Source organism: Hipposideros armiger, unplaced genomic scaffold (assembly GCF_001890085.2).
Source record: "Hipposideros armiger isolate ML-2016 unplaced genomic scaffold, ASM189008v1 scaffold_83, whole genome shotgun sequence".
NCBI lineage: Eukaryota > Metazoa > Chordata > Mammalia > Chiroptera > Hipposideridae > Hipposideros > Hipposideros armiger.
The window spans coordinates 2,867,235-2,891,260 of NW_017731433.1; the positions used below are offsets into that span (position 1 = coordinate 2,867,235).

General features: G+C 37.2%; 2 protein-coding genes across 7 annotated transcripts in view; one reads left to right on the plus strand and one right to left on the minus strand.

The window, feature by feature from the left end:
• The window catches only part of MYNN (myoneurin), a 16,420-nt gene extending 13,415 nt beyond the window's left edge, over window positions 1-3,005 (plus strand). The window contains exons 6-7 of the mRNA XM_019643962.1: window positions 659-677; window positions 1,418-3,005. Coding sequence (XP_019499507.1) covers window positions 659-677; window positions 1,418-1,711 — 313 coding nt within the window. The 3' untranslated portion in view covers window positions 1,712-3,005. The remainder of the gene's footprint in view (window positions 1-658; window positions 678-1,417) is intronic.
• LRRC34 (leucine rich repeat containing 34) lies at window positions 93-23,864 on the minus strand. 6 transcript variants are annotated; one of them, XM_019643967.1, is made up of 15 exons: window positions 23,768-23,864; window positions 20,997-21,020; window positions 20,609-20,723; window positions 19,668-19,786; window positions 19,506-19,570; window positions 18,422-18,505; window positions 12,563-12,691; window positions 10,258-10,353; window positions 7,132-7,286; window positions 6,574-6,729; window positions 5,835-5,961; window positions 4,704-4,889; window positions 4,231-4,260; window positions 871-921; window positions 645-731 (listed from the first exon to the last, which is right to left on the minus strand). In XM_019643967.1, exons 1-14 carry the CDS (start codon window positions 23,835-23,837, stop codon window positions 916-918), a joined length of 1,362 nt encoding a protein of 453 aa, XP_019499512.1. In that variant the 5' UTR covers window positions 23,838-23,864; the 3' UTR covers window positions 645-731; window positions 871-915. The 6 variants fall into 6 exon arrangements, 5 of the variants coding, with proteins under 5 accessions (XP_019499509.1, XP_019499511.1, XP_019499510.1 ...); XM_019643964.1 differs by lacking the exon at window positions 871-921 and having other exon boundaries at window positions 93-731; XM_019643966.1 differs by having other exon boundaries at window positions 93-921.
• Between the last annotated feature and the right edge of the window lie 162 nt (window positions 23,865-24,026).

Below are 24,026 nucleotides of genomic sequence, written 5' to 3' on the forward strand. Positions count from 1 at the left end.
CCCTCATGTGGGATTTGAACCGGGGCCCTGCTGCTCAGAGCTGGCGTCCCAAGCCAGGTCTTAACCAACGCGCCACTCAGCTGGCCCAGAGCTCGCACTCTTGAGCGAGCTCATAACCAACTGAGCTACTTGGCCGGCCCTCAGACTACAAAATTTTAAGTCTATTGCTTAAAATGAATCCTTGAAAAAGTTTCATTGTGCTTATCATTTTTTTCCTTCATGATTAGAAACAAAACAAGCTTCTTCAGTGTGTAAGTCTTTTTTTTCCCCCACTCTATGCCCCAAGTGTGTAAGTCTTTTGATAGTAAATATAAACATAAAGATTTAATCAGTAACATCTGAAAACTATATTGAGTCATTAATTCAACAAACATTTATTAAATACCTCTAAAGTACACCTAACTTCAGGGTATATGAAGTTAAATAAGGCATAGTCGTAATCCTGCAAGAATTTACAATCTGGTGTGGGAGAACAGAAATCTACATAAATATAATTACAAGACAAAATATAGGCTATAATAGAGACATTATAATAGAGTGCTGAAGAAGAGATTAAGTACTTCTGAGGGGAGTATTGAAAGGCTTAATCCTAGGGAATTTGCAGGACGGAGAAGAGTTCAGAGCATGGAGATAGGAAAGGAAGGCTCATTTCAAGCAGAAAGAACATTGTGAAGAGAGTCACTGGGATGAGAAAGCATAGGCCATATTCTTGGCTGGTTGAACTGGAAAGTCTGCAAGAAGAGAGAATTATAATTTTATGAAAGCAAATACACAGTGTTGTCTAATGATGACAGTGAGATTGAAATGTCAGTACTTTTTGAATGTCAAGAGCATGGTAAAGCTAGTGGAAAATTTGAAGGCAAAATGTACCTTTAGTCAGTGTGATAATTATTCCCTTGAGTAGAGCAGAATTTCTCACCTCTGAAAGTATATGAAAGTGACATACCTCTGAACTTGAACTTACAGAATAGTATGAACAACTCATTAATACAGTTAGGGAACAAATAGAGTATTTATTAAATGTATAGTACTATTAGGTGCTTTGAAGAAATTTGAGAAGTATAACTTGACATTTACCCTGAAGGAATTTACAGTCTGGTAACTAAATTCAAGACATACCTAAGTTGAGTGTTAAAGAGCAGTAAGAGAGAGGATGTCACAAGGCACTATATGAAACATTGACAAATGAGTGATAAAACAGATGAGAAACAGTTCACCCTGGTCTAGAATAATTAAGCCCATTTTTATAATGGAGTTGGTGCTTGGACCTAGTCTTGAGGCCCATGTAGGATTTGTATAGGTAATTAGGAGGGCAAATCAGCAAAAGAGAAACAGCATGAGTAAAGGTGTGGTGGTTTGAATGCAAGTCCTGGGAATGGTAAGATTCTACATCTAGGTTTTTGTTTTGTTTTTAAAGATAGCAAAAATTTTTTCCCCTTCCATTTCAGGGGCAGATAAAATTCTAGACTCTAGTATGGAGGATCATCCCTTGAGTGAACAGGATTCCATACAAAAAAGCCCTTTATCAGAAACTTTGGATGTGAAGCCTTCTGATATGACTTTACCACTAGCTCTTCCACTTGGGACTGAGGACCACCACGTGCTCCTTCCTGTCACAGATAACCAGTCTCCTACATCGGATACATTGTTGAGGTCAACAGTGAATGGATATTCAGAACCACAGTTGATTTTTTTACAGCAGTTGTACTGACTTTGTGAGGATTATGGAATTGCTAAGACATTTCTGGTAGTAAACGCAAGTACTTTTGGTCAGGTGCATATACTCATCTTAAATTACCGTTTGAGTTGTGACCATTTTTTTTTCATTCACTGAAGTAAAAGCACCTGATGCTGCATCATAACTGTGCAATGCCTGTTTTGATTTTTGGCTTTTATGTTCAGATTAGACACACAGCTTTTTTAAGGAATAAATTATATTACGGTAGCACTATTTTAGGTAGTTAAGTTTCATTTTCTTTTAGAGCTGCCTTAATTCTTTTTTTTTTTTTTTTCCATTTTACAATTGCCCTTCATTCATTAAAAGTGGAACCTGTCAGTTGATACGATTCAGTTTTGACCTGTGGGATTTAAAATTTTTCTTCCCCTCAAACTTTAAGCAAAATCCATGATGGTATCAGCCCAAGAGTGTTGCAGTTACCAAGCCCCATAGACCAAAACATAAACTGGGGAAAAATATAAAACTTCATATTTCTGCCTAAGTAAATTTAGGTACTGAATAAGAATTGTGCTATTTATTAACTTATTCCACTGGAGGTAACTTTTCTAATGAAACAAAAAGAACTGTTTCTTTTAAAAGCTAGAAAATTATATGAAAACTTAGAATGAAATATTCTGGAGAAAACTAGTGGTCAGTACTTTTGATTTGGGTTATCAAACTACATTTTCAACATGAATTTAAATAGATATTTGGTGTTTTTACCTTGTTAAAAAGACAGTTTCTAAAAATTTTCATAAGCCTCTCTTATACCTGTTATGCACTTTTTAAAATATTAAATTCTAAAAATTTAATATTTTAAATATAAGTATTTTTTAAATATAAACAACACATACTATGAATCACTTGGCTTCTGAATTTGATACATTATATTACATAGATTTAAGAAATTAACTTCAGTTACAAGTAAACATTTGAGTTATGAAAAAGCCAATTTATTAAACATTTTATATTTGTGTTTTCTATAAGTTTTGAGTTTTAAAATTTTATAAATTAAACTACATTTGATGGTTGTTGTAGTTTCACAGTAGTCCTTTTCCTTCCTAATGGACGTAGAAAATTCAGTACTGTTCTGGTATTTCCCCACCCTGCTTTTCCCACGTGCTGCTTTATTTTACTGCCTGTTCTTTGGACTTTAAATGATCAGTTCCACAAAGTCCATTTCTACTGCTGATCAAACTCCATGGAGACTTATTTCTGCCATGCAATAGTTATGGCTTGTGTTTGGTTTTAAACTACACCTGTAATAATAAAGTTCATGTATTTTCTATTGGTATTGATTTCTTTAATTGTATTTTCTCTGGGGTCCCAGTCATAGGAACCAACTAGAGGACATAATAAAACTACTTAATTCTTATAAACTGTAGAAATCGCCACCATGTCACAGCACTCTCAGCATTTCACAATACATTGCCAGTAGTGGGATTGACTTAATGGAATAGAGTTTGAAATAGTGCCTTATATTTCCATCAAACATAGTATTATTTATATAAGAAATCTAATTATGCATGTGTATTAACTTAATACACTGGGTTTAAATACAATTTATAGTTATAAAATGTTCAACTAATCTATTCTGACAAATTCAATAGGAATTTATTGGAATGTGAAGAAATTAAAGAAAACTGAAAGACTCAGCCTCTTTAAGAAGTCTGCTGAAATGGAGAGGTTATATTTAATTCACATCTTCATTATTCCAAGCACCTAATGAACAAAATTTCTTATTAAAACTGCTACAGTAATGTCATAATTCTATGAGAGCAGTAGTTACCAAGTTTCCTCTAAAATGATGGTAATTAGCATTTTGCCTTTGCATAGATTAGCCTTCAAATTTATTTTTAGTATTATTATATTGGAGTGCCTAAGGTTGATTGTGTTTTTCTTCATCACACCTGCTTCTTAACTACAGTAATTTTATTTTAAATTGACATGGCTTGATGAATGACAGGTAAAGATTGAAGACTGAATATCCTGTCTTGTCATTCTTCTCATAATGCCATCCTATCCTTTATCATAATGTGCATATATTTTAGTTGTATCTGGTATCATTCTAACACTCATAATTATCATTTTAGTTAAGGTCATCTTTAAATATATTTGTTATAATGCAGTGTTTTGAGAAAGGTCTATTTTTTTAGTTTCAGGTGTACAAAACAATGTAATAGATATTTGCATGAGAAAGGTCTATTAAGTATCACTAAGTTTTTTGAAAGTGTTTTAGCATGCTGAAGATCTTAGAAACGTTCAATTCAGATGAAGCTATAAATCAGCACCTTGCTCAGTCTTTCGCAAATAAAGACAGGTCCTTCTATGAACGAGGAATTATGAAGCTCACTGAAAGATGGCAAAAGGTTATCAAACAAAACAGGCAATATATCACTGATTGATCTTCGTTCTTTATATAAATAAATGACCTTTGAAAAACATAGACAAAATATGTCATGACTTTTCCGACAATCCAATATTTGTATATGTGTATGTTTATATATATTTACCTGTATTTGTGAGATTGTATCAGCACCCATCTGTAATACATAAATAAGACATAAAATTTTCAACTTCTAAACCCCTTGGAATTCCCTGAGAATCTGCCACCTGAAACCTTTTTTACCAGTTCATGACAACTTGAAGTTAGCATACCTGTAATGACCTTTCCTTGTATACTATTTTACTACTTGGTTATATTTTCTTTATAAAAATAAATTAGTTCCTTGATTTCTTCCTCCAGGGTTAAAACTTTAGTCTCTATTTTGTAAGATTTCTTTTTACAAATTATACTACTCAGTTTTTCATAATGAACAGTTTATACAAAGTTTAATACAGTCGTATCTTACGCATTTGACAAAAATAACGTTCTAATTTATGAAAGAAAAATTTAATAGGCAATAAAATTTTAATCTCTGTGAACATAGTAAGACAAATATGTAAAAACCATTTTACAGCTTGTTTTTCATAGATGTTGACCTACTGGTACAAGACTAGAACCTGCATTAGCTGAGTGGCTGCAAGCTTCTCCGTAACTTGGTGTCCAGTAATAGTGCTTTTTCAGGCCATTGGAGACTTCTGCAAGATGTACACGCCCGTCCACCACATATGGCTCCACATCTGTATTGTCTGGTTTTAGACAGCCCATTTGAATTAACTCTGAATATGCCTAAGATTTTTAAGAAAAGAAAAACTATATCATTAAGAAAATAATTTATTCATTTTACAGTGCTTAAACAAATTAGCTGTGCTAATTTGCAGTTTAAAATAAACTATTCTGAATAACATTGCTGAGTTTTTCAATATTTTCCAGGTATTGTGGTTAGGTTTTTATTCATTTAATTTCACACAATGAAATTATAATCTTGTAAAACTTATTTCTAATAGGCATGTTTTTCTTTTTTTTTTTTTAAGTGACTCCCTGAGTTAACAATTCTCTGTATTACCAATTTTATGGACCAAAAGTCCCATGATCAAAATTTTCAAGACCCACAGAGGTTCTTAAATGAGGGGGAGGACTACTGTATATGCCCTTGAAGATCTGCTGATAGCCAGGGACCCACTTCTCAGAAGAGTAAACCACCACAGATTTTGGCATACAGCTGGATGGAGTTGAACTCCTGAAGCTGACCTACAGATTTAGGCTCAGAGACAATCCCCATAGTATTTGCTACTGCCTGGGCTGGCTACCCAATTATTTCTTCATTGTAGAAGTTTCTTTGTCTATCTTTTATAGATCATTGGTATCTATGTAAGAGTGTCATACAAACATGGTAAACTGGTTTGTCAGTAAGGTTGCGATTATAGAGAAAGGCAAAACTTCTAACAGTAAAAGATGTAAAAGTCTAGTTGCTTTCTGCTTTAGCTTGCATATTCTACACTCAATTTACACAGCGTCTAGTGTGTGATGTTTATACTCATATATAGTATTTGGTATCTTTTGCTATTTCAACCATAAAACTTTCCAGTAGCTAATTTTTAGGACCTAATGTTTAGTACCATAGTGTTTCACTATACGCTAATCATTCCTAAGGCACTTGTAAGTAATTGTAAATAATGTCTGATGTTATGGAGAAGACCCCAGAAAATACCTTCAGTGAAGAAAAAAACTTACCACACATGTAGCCTCATCAAATTTGTTTCCCCAAATGTAGATATTAGAGAGAGTGAGATTTGTTTTCATTGACTGTGAAAGGGCAATGAGTCCTTCTCCCTCTATGCTGTTGCTGACTACTGACAACCTACAGAATAAGGAAAAGTAATAATCTTGGAAATCAATACTTCCACAAAGAGAAAATGCATAAGTTGGCAACAACATGTATTACATTTTATTGTGTAAAGTCTTAGCGTTATTCTTAAATATGTTTAATATACTGCCAAAATATCGAACATGTAATTCTGAATATCCGAGAAACTGTTTTCTAATTGTATGCTCCATATACCTGTAGAGCTATTGACTCGTTTAATTGACTGTCATTTTATATTTAGTAAATAATTAGGGGTGGACTACAGACACATTTTTCAAGATAAAGCCATCCAAGTAATATTTTCTTCCATTTTTATTTTTAAGTTGATCACACTGAATGATTATAATTTTTCTGTTAGAATTCAGGATAAGTAATATAAGAAATAAGAATTTTCTCATTAATCTAAGAAAACTAGAATCAATCTAATTTGTAAAAGATACTACTTTTGAAAAAGAAAAGAAAGGGAAATGTTTAAACTTAATATGTCAGTTTAGAAACTGAGTTTTCATATTTCATCATGAATCGTAGGAGTTAAGGGGCTTGAGGTTAGTATTCTAAAAATTGAAGTTTTTCTGTTACTTTGGTTAAATATGAAACCATACTAACGCTTTGAGACTCCTGTTGTGTGAAGTGAGAGTTTCACTGAGATACTTTGTTCCTGCAGTTTCTATTCTGTTAAAAGAAAGATCTATTACTGCCAGGGTAGTGTTGCTTTTCAGTACATCAGCCAAAAACACCATTCCATCACGAGTTATTTTATTGCTGGGAAAGGAAAAATATGTAGTCATATTTGAAAATATGAAGTATTATTTTATTCATAGAGATAACATGTAAACTGTTATATAGTTATAAAAAGTACTTTCTATTTTAGTAAAGATTTATTTTAATCACTCAATTTCCAAAAAAGTTAGAGAAAATTTGCCATAAAATGTTGCTTTCATTCTGGTTTACATAATTAAATTGCTCACTCAAGTTAATAAGAGATTAGTATTAGTATAAACTAAATAAATTCTAAGGTTGAGGATAAAAAGTTGACAACAGTGGTGGCAATTTCTAATCTTTGGAATTAGTCTCTAACAAAATATCCTATGTACTATGAATATTTACGTAGATTATTCCTATGACTAAACTTCTGAATTACTTAATGTCCAAATTATCACTTACCAGCTGACATCAAGGTAGCGCAGGCTTTTGTTCAGATACAGAGCATCACATAACTGTTTTATACCACCGTTTCTTATGTCATGTTTATTCATGTGCAGTTCAACAAGGCAGTGGTTTTCTTTTAACATGTGGCTTAGATGAACTGTGGATTCTTCCTAAAAATAAAATCTTTTTTCTAAAATATAATTTTGAAGCAGTACATTCCAAACATATGCTAAGTTACTTAAATTAGCCTTTTAAAAAGATTATATCAGTTAAGACTATTAGCCTACAATTTATACTTGTTTGGCCTGGCTTTTAAAAAATAACATTTTTGCCATAAATGATATCTTTACTGTCTTAGAAACAGGCAGCAGGCACTTGTAAAATGCCTAAGTGACATAAAATGCCAAAGTACTGTAAACGTACTTTGAGAAAAACTAATAAAAGGTCAATGAAACAACACAGCAATAGCACTTTTTAGATGAGCTTTATAATTAAACTGTCCAAATGCTAACTTTGCCTTTTACTAGCTATATGACTTTGGGCAAATTATTTCATCGAGTCTCAGTTATTTTTTTTTTTGTAAAATAGGTGCAATTATACTTCCCTCGCAGAATTAAATAAAAAAGTACCTGGCACAAAATAAGTGTCCTATAGGAAACTACAAAGCATTTATTGTACTTCAATATTCTATAATACTGTATCTGATTTGTTTAAATTACTGCTTTGGCAATGAAAATATACACCCAAAGGGGAAACTGTAGTGTGTGATCTTAACAAATGCAAACTGATCACTTAAAGAGTCCAGTATTGTTTTGCATGGTGCCTGGAACAGAGGACATACTCAATACATATTTGTGTTTTACTCAGATTGCATTTTTTGGTCAAGAAGTTTGAAAGAGGGACCACCCCTATTAAGGGAAAGAACTAGTGTCAAATGGTAAAGTGTGGTTTTTTTTAGCTCCATTCGCTGAATACGTGACTTAATTTATCTGGCATCGATACTTGTGCAAGCCCCCCAGATAATGAACAGCAAAACTCTTAAATGAAATAAGTGTGCAGGGTCACATCTGAGAACAGCCAAGTATGAGGAAGCACAGAGAATTCTCCACAGCCACTGAAGAGGAGAATGGTACTTGGTGATAGAGAGGGTCACCAAGCAATAACAGAAAGCAGGCTAGAGTTTAGCTGACTGCCCAGAGCACAGGGCTGAGAACAAAGGCATGGGCCTGAGCAAGGGCCCTGGGCTTTTAATAACTATTCTCAGGTGGATTTGGGAATAACGACATCACTCGACATATTTAAGAGGAATTGTGCTTCTAATTTCATACAGTTTAACATGCTTCCTCAGGGGTTTAACCCGGAAAACTTATTTAGCCTTCAGATCTCCTGTGATCCTCAATCTGAGAGCCTCCCCAGCCCCTGCACTGATTTCAGTGCCCTTCCTCATGCTCCCAAGGCCCCGGAGCATATCACCCTCCAAACTTGTTGATCTCCCTGCAAGTGGACTGAAAGCTCCTTGAAGACCAGGGCCATGAGCTTTCTGTGACTCATCTCTAGTTCGCAGCAGTGTGTCTGATTTAGCGCTGCATTCAAGTATGTATGAAGTGAGTGAATCATGAATGGGGCAGCTCACTGAATGCTTACTTTTTTTTTTTTTAAAGGTTTTACTGGGGAATCGGGAAGGGGAACAGACAAGTAGACAAATTGCTGTTTTGTCCTTCAGTCTAGTTTTTGAGGACGTCGCTTCACTGGTCCATGTTGGTATGATCATTGTGCTCTTCCTGGGTGAGGCAATTGGTCGCCGGTCATTGGTCGGCCGCTCACGGCAGCTCTCGCCCGCTGCCAGCCACTCATGTAGCTCACAGCAGCCCACTGCAGCTCACTGCAGCCTACGCCGTCCGTCGCAGGTGACTCACAGCAGCCCAGCTCCAGGTGGAGCTGTTCATCATCTTAGCTGTAGAGGGTGAGCATCACTGGCCTCAATGTGGGATCTGAACCGCAGCCCTGCTGCTCAGAGCTGCTGCTCCCAAGCGAGCTCTTAACCAGCTGAGCCACTCGACCGGCCCCTGAATGCTTACTTTGAGCCCGGTATTTTGCTGGTCTTTATTTTATTTTTTTAAAAGATTTTATTGGGGAAGTGGGAAGGGGAAGAGTGTTGGGGAATTGAGGAAGGAGAACATTTTGTGTTCCAAGCCAAGTTGTCCTTCTGTCTTAGTTGTGGAGGGCGCAAGCTCAGCTCCAAGTCCAGCTCAGATAGGGCACAACTCATTGGCCCATGTGGGAATCGAACCAGCAACCCTGTTGCTCAGAGCTCGCGCTCTAACCAACTGAGCCACCCGGCCGGCCCTTTGCTGGTCTTTAAAGTAGGGCTCTTGTATTTAAGGATTTTGGGTGTCTTGTTGAACAGATTAGATTTATATACATGAAACAATTAATATAATGTAAAATTCCAAAAATTTTGGTACAGAAAAGTGCAGAGATAATTCAGAGGGAGAGATCTATGTAGGCAAAGCATGCAAAACACTTTCGAATATGAAAAATACTTTAAAAATATGGTTAATTCTCAATTACTAATACTAATAGGGAACAGTGAGGTAGATAATTTGAAGTCTATATAAACTACTTTGAACCTTTTTTTGTTATAGTAAATAACTCTGTTTTTGTTTAAATCAATAATAAAATGAGTTCTTATTCCCTAGCTTTTTACAACTTATAAGAGAGAAGCCACTTAATGTTAAGGAGCAAGAGAAGTCTTAAAAGTAAAAACCATTTCAAAGATATAATGGTTCAGTCACATCAATATAGCAGAAACAAAATAGTTCATACCAGGTTTATAACCCAGCCTTTAATCATTAATGCTTTCATTGTAATTACTTTACCCATCTCATCAGATTCTCAATGAGAATCTGAGTTTATGAGAAAAAAAAATGATGTTTACTGCTTAAGCAAACAACATCTAAAATCATATTTAATTATAAAACTCTTATCAAGAATTAATTTTCCTTTAAAAGTTTTTGTTTGTAAACAGTAGTTTACAATTTTAAAAATACAATGCACTTGGAAACCTTGACATGACATTAAGTAATACCTTTGTTTTATTCACATGTGGTGATATTAACTACCATCACTTTAAATACATACCTGTTCACCATACAGGATAGGTCGGTTTAGGTTTATTCCTTTAATTTTTTGGTTTTGAGTTAGGACTGTAGCAAATGCTATCACACTTTGCATTCCCTAAAAACAGGTACATTCATTAAGGAAACCGACAAATCCTATAAATTAACCTCCCTACAGAAATATTTCAAGATTAGTAATCTGGAGTCTGATAAATCAAAATTGTGTTTTTAAAAAGTTTAAGCATTTCCTGCTCTTTGAATTGTAGGTTGATCAAATTCAGAAATGAACTGTTACTGCATTCTTTTCTCCCTGTCCTAACATCTATTTACAGCATGCATGGAGACTTCCTTCAAGTTGCAGAATCCATTTCCTAGGGTGTTTGCCTTTAGGTTTGCTCCTAAGCCCTCAGGGTTCTATATGATGCAGACCTCAGATACACACACATGGACCCCAGGTAGGGCTCTATACTCCTGAGAACACATATGCTTGTGCCAGCATTCTTTTATATTCATACTTGTACTTTTAAGTGTGACGGGAAAGGGTTACTAACCACATTTTTCACAGCTCCCACAGACCTCTCTCTCTACCTCACTGCAAGGGCCTAACCCTCCCCCACCTCAGAGATGGATACCACACACACCCAGCTGTTATGCCAGGAAACCTGTGCCTCCTCTCACTACACAAGTCCTCTGACCTCCCCGCCATACAGTTAATCAGTAAGTCTTAGGCTCTGCCTCCAAAAGATGTCCCAAATTAGTCATCCCTCTGGCCACCCCCCCACCCCCAGTGCTCATCGCCCACATGAACCACGGCAGCAACTTCCTAAGTGGTCAGTGGGCTTCCTCTTGCAACCCTCTAATTCCCCACAGAGCAACCAGAATGATCTTTTAAAAGCACCAGTCTGATCATGTCACCTTTCAACTTCAGGCCTTTCCATAGTTTGCTTTTGTAACAAAATCCCCTCTTCTTCCCCTGGCCCCATGGCCCACACCCACACCCAACATGGCCTCGCAGGATTCTGGCTCCTGCGACTCTCCCACCTTCACTGTGATGCACACTTTATAACTCCCCCTGTCCAGCCACCTGGCTTTTCAGTTCTGAAAACCTGCCAGACTTGACATTTCACTCTTCATGTACCGCCCTTGTGATTTTTGCCTATCTGAATATAAGTTTTACTATTTACCTAAGAATTTCCCATTAAATCAACTTACTTTTTCACTTTATTTTAAAACTCTATATCACTACCATAAATGGAAAACCATAATCTCTTGAAATAAACAAAGCATCTACATGAGTATTAAAATTATGTCAATCTGTATCAGTAATACTATCCATACCACACTTGGAGAAGCACTATCTTGGCGCCTGTGTGTACCTGAACTCTTTGCCTACAGCATTCTGCCATGGACCCTCTCGGAGGTAGTTTTTTCTCATCCTTCATGATTCCTAGGTATTACTTCCTCAGGTCTTAGGCAACAATCCTATCATGCAAATTATCTTCTCCCCGTTATCAAGAGTACTTGGCCACCTTCATTGCACTTTATTTACTGATAATTTTCCCAACTAAATGTAAGCTTTCTAAGGACAGAGACCATATCCGATGCACTCTTGTATCCCTAGAATCTAGGATTGTGACTGGTATGTGTAGACAATATATATTGCATTAATGCTTTCCCAGAACCATCCTAGCTGCATCTACTACTATTTTCAGCGTCAGGACCTATCACCCCAAAGAGCCTCCTGGCCCATCGTATTGTTTGCGTGTCCAAGTGCTTTTGCATTAATCTGTACAATAGGTTCCCAACTGGCCTCAAGGTTTGAAAGCATGTTTGAGAAATTGAAGCCTGGAATTTGAAGACATGCAAAAAACACACACTTCTCATTATCAGGCCAGATGAAGGCCCAGGACAGCTTTCAGCATCACAATTTTAGGTTTGAATGCTACAATATAACTACTCCAAAATGTTTTAAAAAGTAAAAAATGTGTATTATACTAACGAAGTAGTATTTGTTTAATTAAAATGAACGCAATCATTCTCCTTTTAAAATGCCATACAGGTTAAGCAGCATTATGGATGGACATTTAGGAAGCTTTTTATTATGCTGGCTATTCTATAGTATTATTTACTACAATCTGATTTTATTAACAGTCAGCACTATTATGCCTAGGTTTAAAAAAAAAGCTTCTTCTCTGATATTAGGCATTAGGGGCAAGCTTCATCATTCATAAGACTGTCACTTAGCTGGACTCTAACAATTCTCTCTGATAGTTTCCAGGGAGAATGATCCACTATCTGGGTGATTTTCTCACAACCAATTCACTCACCAGATCACAGTCACCCAGATCTAACTTCTCTAAGGATGAATTAATTTGTAGCATTGCAGCAAAAAGCATTCCACCTTCATTTTCAATCTTGTTTCCAGTCATTCTTAGGTATTTCAGAGTTGTATTCGTCTGAAAAGGAAAAGAATCATAAATTCGCTAAATTTTTAATCCACAGAATTCTCTTTAGATTACATGAGTTAGGCGACTATATTACTATTATATTTGCAGACTCATCTATTTTTCATGTACATAAGATATATTCTTTAAATGTAACATTCAATTTCCAATAATAGATAAAAATCTAGTTTAATAGTTTAGTAGAAAGAATGCCCAGGAAACATGCCCAAACAATGACTGGTCAAGGAAGAAGTTTTTTTTTTTTTAAAGATTTTATTGGGGAATCGAGGAAGGGGAACAGACAAGTTGCTGTCCTTTTGTTCTTTAGTCTAGTTGTGGAGGACGTGGCTTCACTGGCCCATGTTGGTATTATGATCATTGCGCTCTTCCCGGCTGAGGCAGTCGGTGGCTGGCCATTGGACAGCCGCTCATGGAGGCTCACAGGTGCTCATGGCAGCTCACGGCAGCCTACACTATCGCCGACCACTCATGGCAGTCCAGCTCCAGGTTGAGCTGTTTTTCACCATTTTAGCTGTAGAGGGCACAGCATCATTGGCCCATGTGGGAACCGAACCTACTATGGCCCTGCTGCTCAGAGCTCATGCTCCCAAGCCAACTCTTAACCAACTGAGCCACTCGGCTAGCCCAAAGAAGAAGATTTTTAATAAACTTTCCTTTCATTGGAGGAATCTATAAATTTATCTTCTAAGAAAATTACACCACTTTTTTATTGAGATGAAATTCACATAACACAAAATTAACCATCTTAAAGTGTACAATTCACTGACTTTTAGCATAGTTGCAATGTTGTGCAGCCATCACCTCTAGCTAGTTCCAAGACATTTTCATCACCCACAAAGAAGACCCTGTACCCACTGGGAAGTCGCTTCACATTCCCTTTATATAACTTGTAAAGAGATGTTTCTCAGACATTTGCAAAATTTAACTCGTCCTTTTATTCCACTCTTTGGGTACATCATTCACAAAAAAAATTACAGACACTTTATTGTCCTAACGAATAAATATTAGGACATGTAAGTGCAAATAATTATCTTTAAAACTAATTCAAACTCCCCTAAGAGCAGAAAGAAGGCAAGGAAGTCCCTTTAACTCTTCTATTTAACATTGTACTGGCGAGTCTAGACAAGGCAATTAGGCAAGAAAAACAAACAAATAAACAACAACAAAACAAAACAGCATCCAGATTGGAAAAGAAGCAAAACTACCTCTGTTTGCATATGACATAATCTTACATGTGGAAAATCCTAAGGAATCCAAAAAAAAAAAAAAAAAGCTGTTAGAACTAATAAACATCAAGACTTCATCAAGTTCATCAAGACTGCAGGACACAAGATCAATATATATGAGCAAAAATCAACTGTATTTCTATACACTAGCAATGAACAATCCAAAAATGAAATTAAAAAAATTCCATTTACAATAACATCAAAAAGAATAAACTATTAGGGATAAATTTAACACAAGGAGGGCAAGAATTGCCCATTGAAAATGACAAAGCATCAATGAAAGAAATTAAAGACCTAAATAAATGGAAACACATCCCATGGATCAGAAGACAGTATCATTAAGATGGCAATATTCCCCAAATTGATCTAAAGGTTTATAGCAACTCCCCTCAAAATCTCAGCCTCTTTTCTTGCAGAAATTGGTAAAATAATCTTAAAATTCATATGAAAATTTAAGGGAACCAAAAGAGCCAACATGATCTTGAAAAACAAACAAAGAGAACTCACGCTTCTTGACTTCAAAACTCACTACAGAACTATAGTAATCATATAGTGTGACACTAGCATGAGGACAGGAATATAGATTAACAGAATACACATGGCGAGTACAGAAATAAACTCTCACATTTATGATCAATTGATGTTCATCAAGGGTGTCAAGAAAATTCAATGGAAGAAGAATAGTCTTAACAAATGGCATTGGGATAACTGGATATATCCACAGGCAAAAGAATGAAGTTAAGCTCCTAGCTCAAATCTTATACAAAAATTAACTAAAAATGGATCAAAAAACTAAATGAAAAAGCTAAAACTATGAAACTCTTAGAAGGAAATTTAAATGTAAATCTTTGTGACTGGATTAGGCAAAGCCTTCTTAGATATAACACCAAAAGCACAAACAACAAAGAAAAAGTAAACTGAACATTATCAAAATTTAAAAAAAATTTTTTAAATTTGTGCTTCAGGGCCAGCCAAGTGGCACGTTTCATTACGAGCTGGCTTGGGACACCAGCTCTGAGCAGCAGGGACCCGGTTTGGATCCCACATGAGGGCCAGTGACACTGCCCTCTACAGCTAAGATGGTGAACAACAGCTCGACCTGGAGCTGGCTGCTGTGAGTCGCCGGCAACAGCGTAGGCTGCAGCCCCGGCTGCAGTGGGTTGCCATAGGCTACCGTGTGTAGCCAGCAGCCAGCGTGAGCGGCCAGCAGCTGCAGTGAGCGGCAGTTCAGAGGCTGGCGGCCAATCTGCCTCAGCCAGGAAGAGCGCAATGATGATACCAACATGGGCCAGTGAAGCGACGTCCTCCACAACTAGACTAAAGAACAAAAGGACAGCAACTTGTCTGTTCCCCTTTCCCCGATTCCCCAGCGCTGTTGCCCTCCCAAGATTCCCCAATAAAATCTTTATTAAAAAAATAATTTGTGCTTCAAAGGACACCATTAAGGAAATGAAAAGGCAATCTACAGAATGAGAGCAAATATTTGCAAAATGCATATTTGATAAGGTACTTGTATCCAGAATATATAAAGAACTCTTAAAACTCAAAAGGACAAATCCAATTTAAAAATGGGAAAAGGATTTGAATAGACATTTCTCCAAAGATACATAAATAGCTAAAAAGCACATGGAAAGATGCTCAATATCACTATTTATTAACGAAATGCAAATCAAAACCACAAAACCTCTTCATACCCACTAGGATGGCTAAAATAAAAAAGATAACATGCTGGTGAGGATGTGGAGAAATCGAAACACTCATAGATTGTTGGTGAAATTGTAAAAAGGAGCAGCCACTTTGGAAAACAGTTTAGCAGCTCCTCAAAATATTAAACAGAATAAATCCATGCCTATATGGTCATTTAATCTATGACAGTGGAAGTAAGAATTTACACTGGGGTAAAGACAGACTATTTAATAAATGGTGCTGGGAAAACTGGACAGACATGCAAAAAAAATGAAGCTGGACCACCTTCTTATACCATATACAAGAATAAATTCAAAATGGATTAAAGAATTAAATGTAAGACCCGAAACCATAAAAATCCTAGAAGAAAATATGTAAGAAGTAAACTTGCAGACATTACCCTTAGTAATATTTTTACTGATATATCCCCTCAGGCAAAGGAAGCAAAAGAAAAAATAAACATGCAGGATTACATCAAACTAAAAAGTTTTTTCACAGAAAAGGAAAGCATCAATAAAACAAAAAGGCAGCCTACTGAATGGGAGAAGATGTTTGCCAATGATACATCTAATAAGGGGTTAATATCCAAAATTTATAAAACACTCATGCAACTCAACACCAAAAAAACAAACAAATCAATTAAAAAATGGGCAGAGGACACAAAGAGACATTTCTCTAAAGACAACATACAGACGACAAACAGACAAATGAAAAAATGCTCAACCTCACTAATCATTAGATAAACGCAAATAAAAACCACAACAAGATACCACCTCACTCTGATCAGAATGGCTATCATCAATTAATCAACCAACAACAAGTACTGGTGAGGATGTGGAGAAAAGGGAACCCTGGTGCACTGTTGGTGGGACTGCAGACTGGTGCAGCCACTATGGAAAAAAGTATGGAGTTACCTCAAAAAATTGAAAATGGAACTACCATAAGACCCAGCAATTCCACTCCTGGGTATCTATCCAAAGAAATCCAAAACACTAATTTGAAACAATATATGCACCCCTAAGTTTATTGCTGCACGATTCACAACAACCAAGACATGGAAACAACCGAAATGTCCATTAGTAGATGACTGGATTTGGAAACTATGGTATATTTATACAATGGAGTATTACTCAGCCAAAAAGAAGAATGAAATCTTACCATTTGCAATGACATGGATAGACCTAGAGAATATTATGCTAAATGAAATAAGTCAGATGGAGAAGAATCTAAAGAACAGAATAAACAAACAAACAAAATAGAAATAAAGATATAGGGGGGAAAAAAATGATGGTTGCTAGATGGGAGGAGTGTGGGGATGGGGGAGAAGGTAAAGAGATTAGAAGTTACAAATTATTAGTCACAATATAGCCACAGGGATATGAAATACAGTTTGGGGAATATAATCAATAATGTTGTAAAGATTATGTAGGGTACCAGATGGGCACTGGACTTATTAGGGAGACCACTTCACAGACTGTATAGTTGCCTGACCACTGTGCTATACACCTAAAGCTGAAGTTGAATAATATTGAATGTCAACTATAATTAAGTAAATATATATATGGTCATGGGCTATGGAGTACAGCATAGGGAATACAGTCAATGGAAATGTAACAGCTATATACGATGTCAGACAGGTAGTAGATGGGGGGGCGTTTATCACTTTGTGAGGGGTGTATAAATGTCTATTACATTGTTTTGTATACCTGAAACTAATAAAAAATATATATATTAAACAGAGTTACCAAATGATCCAGCAATTTCACCCCTAGGTATATGCCCAAGAAAATAAAAAAAGTTCACACAAAAATGTGTGCAAATATTCGTAATAGCATTACTCATTAGAGGCAAAAAGTGGAAACCCAAATGTCCATTAACAGATGGATGAACAAAATGTGATATACCCCTACAAAGGAATATTATTTGGCAATAAAAAGGATGAACCTTGGAAGCATTAAGCCAATCACAAAAGACCACGTTTTGTATGATTCCACTTATATGAAATGTCCAGAGTAGGCAAACCCATAGATGGAAAGTAGATGAATGGCTGGTGCGTGAGGGAGAAAAGCATGTAGAGGGATTGCTAATGGGCACATGACTTCTGGTGGGAATGAAAATGTTCTAAAAGCTGCGAGTGGTGAATGTAAAAGGGCAAATTTAAAACGGTAAATTTTGGGCCGGCTGAGTGGCTCAGTTGGTTAAGAGTGAGAGCTCTGAGCAACAGGGTCACCAGTTCGATTTCCACATGGGCCAGTGAGCTGTGCCCGGGCTGAGCTGCCACTGAGCTGCCAACAGGTGGCAGGATGGCTCAGCTGGTGAGAGAGCTCATGCTCCCAACAACAAGGTTGCCAGTTTGACTCCCACATGAGATGGTGAGCTGCACCTCCTGCAATTAAGATTGAACACGGTACCTTGAGCTGAGCTGCCCCAAGCTGCCATCGGGCAACCGGATGGCAACGGGACTTGGGAACTAAGCTAGCTGTGCCCACCACAACTAAGATTGAAGGACAACAACTTGGCTGTTCCCCTTCCCCAATTCCCCAACACTGTTCCCCTTCCCCAATTCCTAAATAAATAAATAGGTAAATTTTATGTATTTGAATTCTATCTTAACAAAACTATTTATTTTAAAAATGAGCTCAAAAGTGCTCATGTAATGTCCACATTTTAATAAACTGAAGTGTAATAAAAATATACATTCCCACAATATTAAAATAAGTTCACATTAACATTTGATTCTGTTGGTTCCAAGCTATCAGAAGTTAAAATTCCCAAATACAATGTTAGTTTGAGGTATAGAAATACTTACATGTAGTGCTTTAGCAATCAATTCTCCACCTTCAGGCCCAATATCGTTAAACATAAGGTTTAAGTAAATGAGATTGTATTGTTTCTATAAGGAGAGAAAAGAAACTTTTACACATGTATTAGAAATCAATCAATAATATATAAGCTGCTTTATTTAGGTAAAAGTATTTACCTCCAAAAAAAATCTTTATAAACCAGAAAATCTGCAAGTCTAGCAAAAGAAACTACCATTAAGGGAAAAAAAAATCACTATTCTCATTTAAACATAAATATAATTGCAATCTAAATGAAAGAAAACAACTATGTTCAGTTTTGACCAATGATTCAAAGTATGGATGTGCTTTATGTATTTAACTGTACGTGGTATGTTCAAGTTTGCAAAAGATGACTCGGGCGCTCTATTTACAGCTCTACTGAGACCAACTGCACAAATGAGTTTTCAGTTATTTTAAGTATAAATATAGCATAAAGTCAGGACCCTTGACATTTTGCAAAACTAGTGTTTTGTCTGTGTGCCATTAGACTAGGTGGTTTCACTGTAAACAGAACTAAGAACATTTTGATGACGATTTTTGCAGCATTTTTACTTGTGTTTGCTGACAATAACATGGTTACTTCATTTTTTAATCTTCACTCGCCCTTACATTGTGTGCCATTTCATGAATATGAGAATTTTAGGATCATTTTAAGCTCATTCGAAGCACTTTTAGCAGAAGAGACTGGGACCAGTAGTCAGGAAATTAAAAAGCCAAATGCAAGGGAGGACTCAAAAGAAAATGATACATGCTGCTTTAAACATTTTAACTGAAAATCCAAACACATATTTGCCAATCTTCTGAGGTTGAAACAAGGCCTTTTCTTTAAGTACACCTTCTCTGACTGATGTACTTTATTTATTTCTTAAAAAATGCAACTATAATGCAGCATTTCAGCTTGAGTATTTCCAAAGTGAATCTGCAATAAAGTTAACTTAGGCTTAGCTCGCTCAAACCCTGCACATTCCAAAGAATGGACTGACTCTTTCTTAACTGGCTCCTGGGGGGAAAAAATAAAAAGACCTACAACATTTTTCAGTAAAATAATACCTGAAGCAGTTTTGCAGCATAGTATGCGCCAACATCACTTAGGAGGTTATATCTAACATCCAAACCTGAAGAACACAGATGAATAGAAGCTGATATTCCTTATAACGAATACTTTAAATCAGGAAAATGAAAGAAGGAGTAATAATTTTTAAGGAGACATACCATTAATATATGGATTCTTCTCTAAAACTCGGGAAAGAATCCAAAAATCTTCACCTGTTACTCTTTCCACTGGTATTAAGCGATTGTTACCAGCAATGTTTAATGTGATTCCTTCCAATCTGTTAAAATACAAACAAGAAACTCAGTAAAGAAATAAAGGTATTTTTTCTTTGTGCATAAATAGTAACATCATGGATAGCATGTAACTTAAAACTACTGAATATACCACAGGTTTTGCAAAAAACATTTTAGCATATACTGTATTATCTAATTTCTCTCACACATAAAAAGTATCCCCACTTGATAGATAATGACACTGAAGATTTCAGTGATTTGTATAAACCCAGCTCATAGGAGTTAAGGACAAACCCAGAGTCCAGATTTGGAGGCTGCAGGTCTAGTGCTCTTCCCAGTGTACTCTACTACCTCCAAGACATACCGTATTTCCCCATGTATAAGACGCACCCTTTTTCGAAAAATTTGGGGTCTAAAAACTGGGTGCGTCTTATACAGTGGTTGTGGATCATTGTCAAGTCATTTAAGAAGTGTGGCATTTCAAATGCCATAGATGGAACTCAGGACGAGGCAATATATGAAGACAGTGATTCGTCTTCAGACACAGATGAGGACAAGCTAATGGTTGGGAGTTTTGACAGTGATGAGTTGTATGAATTTTATGATGAATAAAACTTGATTTCAATTAACTTTATATAATATATTTTTTTTCAAATTTCGGGCCCCAAAATTAAGGTGTGTCTTATACATGGGAGCGTCTTATACATGGGGAAATACGGTACTTACAGTGTCAGTCATCTACTTCTCTGAATCAAAAGGTATGTCCTTTTTACTAAGCATCTGCAAATAGCTTTGAAATCGCTCAGTATTCCAGGATTTTCACACAGATTACATCCATGATATAATCAAGAATTTATCTTCCTTACCCATTTTTTATTTCTTCATCCACTCCTTGAAGTATTTGCAGTATAAAAGGATTAATTTTCTGGGACTTTTCCATACATAGATTATTATACTGTTCCTGGAGACTGCCAATAGGTTCTGGAGTTTTTGAAAAATAAATGCATTACCATTATCCTTCATCACATGTAAATTATCCCAAGAGCTTCCCCCCCTCCCTCCAATTACACTTCTTTCAAAGATATAAATGTGTGTATAGAGTCGGGGGTGGGGAAGAAAAGGAGACAAGAACAAAGAGGAGAGACACAAGTAAGGAATGGGAGAGAATAAATATGTTGTTTGGAGAACAGAGCCATAGAAGCACCCACTGAGGGTGGACAAACACTAACTTGGAAGTGACATAAAAGAACTAACCTCCGTATGTAACAGGCTTGGTAGCTGAGGAAAATGATATCAGAGAAATTAAATATTTTGTCCAAACTTATGCAGTTAATAAGGGTAGAGTATAGAATTAAACTGCCTGCAAAGCTTCTTTCCACTCTGCCACTTTGGATTAAGGTGACTCAAGGTTTCTTATGATGGCTTCAAATAAAGACAGTCCCTTAGGCTTCTTGGATACCCTTTACACCATGCAGTTCTGTCAGTTCTTCCTAACACTAACTTAAGGCCTGGTTCATAGAAGTCCTTCACCTACCCTGCCTTTCAGTTTCTCTTTCTAATGGCGATTTTTCTCTGTTCAGTTCTTAATTAAGAATACAGAAACAAAGCAGGAGTTGAGATCTCCTTCCTCTGCTATACCTGCAGCTTTCCTTTATGTATGGTCTTACTGTTGGGAAATTACTTTAGAAGCATCTTTATTCGAGGCCCAGGCCTTTTGGGGTGGAAGCTTCCTACCACTTCTTTGTTTCGTCCTACCTTTTGTGTATGTCTCTTTAAAACTCTGTGCTCAGAGATCTCACTACTCAACTAGGCTGGTACAGTAAGTCCCCAACTTACGACTTATGAATGAGTTCCGTTCCAGGAGAACGGATTCGTTTGTAAGTCTGACAAAGTGAGTCTGTGCTTCCTAGAAGTCCCCTCCACATCACCACTGCTTTTCCTCTTGCTTCCGGACATCCTGGGCTTTGATTGATCACTGTACTGCTGTACACTATCGCACTGTACAGTGAGCACACAGCAGTACAACTGTGACAATGTCTGGCAGACACATGAGCTACTACCACGATTTGTTTGCATCTACGAATGTTTGTAATGCAAGGTCCGTTCGTATCTGTGAAAGTTCGCAACTCGAATGTTCATAAGTCGGGGAACTTACTGTATTTTTAAGAGCCAGCTTCTCTAAGTCTCTATATCTCAAAGATGTTCTTTGCTGAGTGGATTCTGCACTATATGAACTAAAGAGTTTGCTAAACAAATGTGCAAAACAAGATTTGAGATGAGTAATATTTATATTAAAAATGAAAGCAAATAAACTTAGTATTTTTTAAAAATAAGCTTTAAAAAATAATAAATAGCCCACACTTATTCCAGACAACTTGGAAATTTCAGTATCAAAAATCAAATAAATATTCATCAGCAATCCCACCACCACAGAGCCACCAGAGTTGAGGTCTGGGGATATTTCCTTATTGTTTTTCTTTTATATGTATTTTTAAACAAAATTGGAACATTTCAGTATAGCTTTTCATTTTTTTAGCTGAGCCATCCTGCCACCTGTTGGCAGCTCAGTTCGGGCCGAGAATCTCAAGAATTTTAAAACACTAAGGTACACAAAGATTCTTCAAATTGTTGAGCCTGGAGGGGAGGGAGGATAAAAATGCTCTGTTTCTTAGGCATGTGACCACGGTTCAAATGGAATGCAATCTAGAAAATGCTACTTTAGCGTCTAGGACAGGGAAACAAAGCAAGTTTACTTGTTGGAGTTGGGCTCCCACGTGGCTTCTTTTCTCCCTTCTGGTTACTACCTTCTTTGGTATTAAAATTGGAGATCATTGCCCTGAAGATCTGAGGTTCAGTGCCTGCCCTCAGCTGGCTGCACCACACCCAGGACATGAAGAAATGTATCAGACTCACAACTTAGGATTTTGTGAATGAAGGAATCTTAAATTACAAGAATATTTATTTAATTACCTGGCCATGGCTTTCAAATGTTTAAAAGTCTACTATATATTTCTGCTACTCTTTTAAAATTCACCTATGTATTGTTTCATGATTTTATGGCACCACTAATTTATTTCCTATACTGTAGAAGAAAAATAATGAATCAGTCTTCAAACTGTAAAGCAAAAACTAGGAAAAACCAGCTATGCAGGGAAATGTTACGACTCTAACCCAAATTTCATTTTTCATCCACGACTAAGGCTTGAATTCCAAATAATTTTTCACCTAGCAGCACGTTTTATAATCTTTAGAGAAAGGGCTCATTTGGTAGGGGGTTCCCTATGTCCCTCTATACTGGAACAGCCAAGTACTGGGAAACTTGAGGATCAAGAGCGAATCAGACTTGGGTGCCTATCCAGGCTTGGGTGCCTGTATGACTTTGAATGCGTTACTTAAATTTTCAAAGTTTAAATTTCCTCTTTATGCTACAAAGTCAGAAAATCACAAAGCCCATCTCACGGGCGCAGTGAGGCAGACGTAAGGCTCTGGCACAGTTCCATATCTAGTAATACAAGCAGGCGCTTTAAAACAAGCATCCAAAATGGAAACTGTCGGGGAAAGAGGGCTGTGCAGGCTATGCTTACTCTGCTATTGATAATTCACGGGCGCAGAAATATTTAAAACGGAGGTGGCCTAGAGGTGCAAAGTCAGCATGGTCTCAAGGCCCTCTTGCCCACCTGGGCCCTGCTCTCTGGAGTTTTCACAACAAGGGGCCTTCAAAGAGCACCTATCACCCTTCCCGGAGACCCTGAGAGCAAAGCGACAGACACACCTTCCCTCAGGACAATCTATCGTTCGAAGGGAGGGGGTTCCCTCTTGGGGACTTAGGGCTCTCCTGCCTGCGTTTGGAGGGCACCCAAAAGTCCCGGCCACAGCTGGGGTTCCCGTGACATCCTCCCGCCCGCCGCCTCGGGCCCCCAGCCTTCTGGGGGGAATCGGCTGGTGCGACCCCGCAGCTCGGGCTCCGGCACCCCTTGCGCGTTTTTTTCCGGGCCAGGCGGGCGCTGAAAGTCACCCTTTCTTACCGCTACGGTCCGCCAGGACCCAGGCCGGCCCAGGGCTCGGAGTGGGAGCGGGAGAGGGTGGCAGGGACATGACGGAAGGCGACCCCTCAGCCCTCACCCGCGGAGTGGCCGCGTTGTCATGACGACCGGGCGCATGCGCCTGCCCAGTCCCCTGAGCGCCGCATCCAGTTGACTGTGGGATTTTCTACCATTACTCACATGGGCCATGAGGCCTGACTGGGCAGGTGGTAACTGCCCATGCTGTGGAGATTCCTTAGAT

Excerpts from the sequence above, each read along its gene's own strand:
- LRRC34 (XM_019643964.1), bottom strand. The coding sequence starts at position 23,837 with ATGTCCCTGCCACCCTCTCCCGCTCCCACTCCGAGCCCTGGGCCGGCC. Across the intron at positions 10,354-12,562 it reads ATCTGGGTGACTGTGATCTG|GGAATGCAAAGTGTGATAGC; the intron begins GTGAGTGAATTG and ends ACCTGTTTTTAG. Across the intron at positions 4,261-4,703 it reads CAGGTTCTAGTCTTGTACCA|ATGGGTGCTGATACAATCTC; the intron begins GTAGGTCAACAT and ends TATGTATTACAG.